Source organism: Alligator sinensis, unplaced genomic scaffold (assembly GCF_000455745.1).
Source record: "Alligator sinensis unplaced genomic scaffold, ASM45574v1 scaffold111_1, whole genome shotgun sequence".
NCBI lineage: Eukaryota > Metazoa > Chordata > Crocodylia > Alligatoridae > Alligator > Alligator sinensis.
The window spans coordinates 2,640,008-2,645,073 of record NW_005841875.1 but is presented as its reverse complement, the minus strand read 5'-3'; the positions used below and the strand labels follow the sequence as shown (position 1 = coordinate 2,645,073).

At 44.9% G+C, this 5,066-nt stretch overlaps 1 protein-coding gene across 1 annotated transcript; it reads right to left on the bottom strand.

Annotated features, from left to right (window-relative positions):
* Nucleotides 1–1,044: 1,044 nt before the first annotated feature.
* Nucleotides 1,045–4,728, bottom strand: CDKN2AIPNL (CDKN2A interacting protein N-terminal like). The gene is made up of 3 exons (XM_006017207.3): nucleotides 4,460–4,728; nucleotides 4,170–4,269; nucleotides 1,045–2,415 (listed from the first exon to the last, which is right to left on the bottom strand). Exons 1-3 carry the CDS (start codon nucleotides 4,690–4,692, stop codon nucleotides 2,404–2,406), a joined length of 345 nt encoding a protein of 114 aa, XP_006017269.1. The 5' UTR covers nucleotides 4,693–4,728; the 3' UTR covers nucleotides 1,045–2,403.
* Nucleotides 4,729–5,066: the final 338 nt, after the last annotated feature.

Below are 5,066 nucleotides of genomic sequence, written 5' to 3'. Positions count from 1 at the left end.
AAGCTCTTGTAAATAAACTGCAATAAACTAATTTAGAAGTAAAGAATGCAGTCTATGCTGTTTCAGTGGGTGGTTTTGCCTCCACTTTAAACATGTTTTACAGCTCAATATTTCATCCAAGAGTGGTTTCCAATTGGCCAGGGCAGCAATTCTCTGCTATATATTTCTTATGGATTTTCCTTTTATTGTCCCTATGGTCCCGTCTCATGAGCAGAAGTTGGGAGCTCAAATTCAAATTATTCAAAATGTTCTTGCTACTCTAGTAAATCTTAATAAACCAAACCTACTATTTATTACTACCCCCAGCTGAGCCCTGCAGTATTTGACATTCGTAAGGACCATAAAGAGGGCCTGGGAAAGCTTTACTGGGGCGGGGGGAGCTGGGACAGAGAAAGTTAGCCTCATTTCCTTTGCAGGAGGCTTGAAATAAGTAAATGCGTCCTTACTGCTGACTAGAATTGTTCTCTATTTAGCTTTAGGCTGCAATTGTTTCATTGCAGTCAGCTCTTCCTCCCCAGTTGTTTTAACACTAGTCAGATTCTTGAAAACCATAGAAAGATGATGATCTGATGCTTTTCAAGTCTTAACCCCTTCTTCATGGAAAGAGCTGTACTTGCAAAACCCCAAGACTTGCTATGCTGCAGAGTGGAACATGTCCTGGTCTACGTTAATACGGCTTTCATTTATAGTGCTACCTTGATGAAGCGTTATAGGATGATACTGCATATTTCTTCTGTGATGTCAGTAGGTTTAGAAGAGACAGCTGAGATTCAGGCACCCTGGTTCCATTTCCAGCTCTGATGCTCATCTTCTCCAAGGTCCTGAAATGTCTGAGCGGCTTAACTAACTAATATTTATTTGTAAGGCACTGGTAAAGACTAAGAGGTTTGAATCATCTCATTTATATAACTGGCACTGGCAATTACACTAATAATTTAACTGTTTTACTGTTGATCATAGAGAAACAAGCAACAAGATGTTGATAATATCCCCTTGTATCCTTGATTCTAAAATTCCCAACACACAGACAAGACCACCAGCTTCCCCATTTCTGTGATACAGTTCATTATTAGTACAACCGTTGTGGTACACTGAAAACAGCCTGCTAGTTGCATAGATAAAATAATTGGACTTTGATACTGAACACCATATGGGTCATTGTACTGACTGCATTCTTCATTTTTATATTTAATTCAATAAAATACAGTTTTAAATTTGAGTAGCAATGAGGAGGAATTTCCAGTCAGCTGTACAATGGAATTCATTAAATCTGTTCCAGAATTATCATTTAGGTCCACAGTACCCAGCAACTTAACTTATGAAATCATTATTGTAATTTAGAGGCGATTACCTAGAACTTTCCAGAAAGTTTATTGGTGGCAGTAGGAGTTTTGGTTAACACATCTAATTATCTGTCTGGAATTTAAGCTATGCGATGCTCTATTCAAATGAGATTTTCATAATTTCTCTTGGTGTTTGACAGAAATCGAAAAGTATAAAAAAACCCCACAGTAATTGATATCTACAAATTTACTAGTAGAAACACTTTGGAACCTTGGGTTCCAATGGGCTGTGGATCAGACCTGACAGAATAAGTGCAAGACAAAGAATTCTCTTTTTAATAAAGATTAGCAATTTCATTGCTTTTAAAAAAAAAAATAAAAAAAAAATTGCATATTGATTAAATTACACAGTAATCCAAATACCATTCCAGTGACTTAAGAGACACTGGAACAAAACCAGAAGAACATAGTAGTGGTGCAGGCATACTAGTTGAGAAATGGGTATTAGGTGCCTGTAGAAGAAAAGCAGTAGTGTAGCAACCTTGTTGTACAACATGCCCTCGCCCATCACACAGAATAAAGACAGTGGAGAAGCAGTGTTAGTCAATGCTCTAAACAGTATTAAAACATCTCTCAAGGAGGGTGAAGAGTGAGACCTCCAGCTGTCTGGTTGGGGATGTGTGCTATGTGAGTAAGTACTCCCCAGGACCGATCAACCTAAATCAGACTTGCTAGGCATCACACAGACTTGTACCTAAAAGACTGAGGACATGCCACAGCTCCCCATCTCACCTGCATGGGCCTTTTCTGGGAGTTCGTCTAGATCCATGTGTTTATGTGAAAGGAAAAAACAGATCCCTGCATAATGTTTTCTTTGATCTACAAATCTGTGATTCGTAAACCTGTTTAAAAACCCAATTTTCTTAGTTTTAAAAGTTTTGATCATGGACATCTACCATAAGCTGGTTTGGGAGTTTAAAAAAGAAAAAATCAGAAGCAATCCTTTCTCGAATGTCCATCATATTGAGAGTCTTTTTAGAAACAGTATGTTCAGTTAAAACTGGATCCTCCTTTAAACTGATCCTGTGTCACGATGGAAATTTGAAACTTCTCCCATGCACTAACGTTGATACTAAAAATAAAGAGAGACAATGAAAACAAGTTAAGTGCTTGCGACAGAAGTGCTCATTGGCAGTGAAGCAAATGGTCCTCAGAATTTTACTTCACTGAGACACCATGCAGAAAGATTAAATGAGTATGTGGTACCTTGCAACAGAAAAATTTGTACAATACTGCTAATTCTTTTTTGATAGCTAGAGCCTACTTCTAGCTATTCAGGAGACATATACTTGATTGTTGTCAGTAGATGTAACTTAAACACTTAAAAGTAAAACCTTACTACCAAAATAGCCACCAGAAAAATCACTCAGAATGTTTATCCTATTTTCTTCATTTACATTTATGAAGCAATACTCCAGCTAGGCTGTAGTGGTAAGAAATGTAATTGTGAAGCTGACAGATTTCTGAATTCAACATGCAGACTGTTGAAGTGTGACTGCCAATAGAAAGAGAATGAAAAAAATCAGTTTTTCTTGGCACCAAATATAAATTTAGATGCTAGATTAGACAACTTTTAAACAATGTGTGAAGAACTCGCTCCGATTTTGACATACAGTAGTATTAAAGGATTTCCTTACAGTAGTATTAAAGGATTTCCTTACAGTAAAACACTACAAAGGTTATAAGCAATTAAACTCCATTGTTTCCTAGCATAATTTGCGGTACAGTAAGTGCTCAAGGTGTGGCTTTATTTTATCCTCAGTAAACAAGAGGGGGAAAAAAAAACTCTCATACAGATTGTGGTCTTGGCATTTCAATTGATTCTGCCAGCAAATGGATCCAAATCATCTACCTCACCTAGATCCGAATTTTAAATTACAGTTCAGTTACCTAAAGATCAAAACCAAATTTGAGAGACAGGAAGCCAAATGTTTTCAGTTTGGCAACCCAAAGTCATTTCAGAGAAGTTTAACTTACCTGTACTCCCCTCACCCCCAAAATGCAATACCTAAGTAGACGTGAAGGACAGCAGTATATCTACTTAAGACCTTCAAAAGTTCAGCTAAAAGAGCAGTGATTTCAGTCACTTTTCCTATTAGGCACTGTGTTAACATGATTTTTCTTTTTGTCAGGAACAATAAAGAAAACCAAAACTTAACACTTTAATGGCTACACTGATCATTAAAAACATAAAGCAAAGCCAAACAAAACCTGAGGCACACTTTGATATCAGCAAGTTCAAACACTTCAAAAAGCATGACTTCAAACCTGGCATCACATCTCTACAGCGCAAGGTCTTTAGGTTTGTTTTTGACCTTAGTTACACAATTGCAACAACACCTTCGCTTAAGGCAATTTGGTAGGGAAGGTGATTTACCAGCCTTTCACCTCACCTGCACCCCATTCAGAGAGAGTAAGGCTCTCATCTTGCAATGGTGCTGAACCACAAACAGGTGAGCAATCCCTGAAGGCAAAGGGAGCTGACTGCGCACACGCACGCTCCACTATCGAGTCCTCACAACTCTGGACAGGACTGGCTGCGCCGCCGGGAGGAGGCAGAGCCAGGAGCGCCGTTCTGCGACCCAAGCACAGTAGGGCCCAGCTCGCAGAGCGAGACACAAAGCTGCCCTGTCAGAGCCGGCGCGGAGGAAGCTGAACAGCGCCTCCTGAACAGATACGACTCAGATCCAAATCCTGTCACTCAAGTGCTGCCTGATCCCCAATGCAGAACAACCGCGCTGTGCGAGGAGAGCGGTGCCTTTCGGACCAGGCGGCAGCGCTCCTTCAGGGCTGCGCGCCCCGGATGCCCCCGAGCCCCATCCTTACCTTCCTCATCAGCTCGTCCCTGGTGGTGAACCGGGGGGTGTCTTCCACTGTGATCCCCTCAGCCATGTCCATGACCTTGTCCAGGAGGTCTCGGCTGTAGCTGCACCAGAAAAAGACAGGGCCTGTAAGGAGCGGCCAGTTGTGTGGGGCCTCGCGCTGCACCTGCAGGTGGGGAGGGGGCGGGGCGGTACCTGGTAGGGCATACCTGCAGTGGGCGGAGCCACACCTGCAGGAGGGGGAGGGGAGGGGCCGTCCCTAATGGGTCACACCTGAGGGGGGCGGGGCCGCACCTGCAGCCCAGGAAGACGTGGTTGGCCCAGACCATGGAGAGCGCGAGGAGCTGGTCGAGGCGCGCGGCGGCGGGCGTGCCGTCAGTTGGCAGGTGGCGCAGCAGGAAGTCGCGCCGGGCCTGCCAGTGCTTCTCGGTCTCCGAATAGGCGCGGAAGCAGTCGGGGACCGCGGCCTCGGCCTCGTCCTCCTCCTCGCCCACCATCCCAGCTCCCTGCCGCCCCACTCCCACCATGCCGCGCGGCGCCGGAAGCAACCGCCACGGAGACGGGAAGGCGTCGGCTAGCGCGGCCCAAACAGCTGCCCGCTCTATCTCGCTGAGACGCTCTACTGCTCTGGAGGACTGGCCCGGGATGTGGCACGTCAGTGTTCTGTCGAGCAGCGGGGCCTGGTGCCCTTGTGCGCATGCGCCCTGGGTCTCCCAAGCCCTTCTCCCCCAGGGCCATGGGAGTGACCCCGAAGGGCCAGGGTCCCTCCTGCTCAGACCTCTGCCCCAACCAGCCCCAGGCCAGCACTGGTGGTCGTGAAACCCTGCATAACAAAGCACATGGCTAGCGGAGACCAGGGCAGGGACAGGCCCAGGCACCCTTGGCAGGGGCCCAGGCCAGC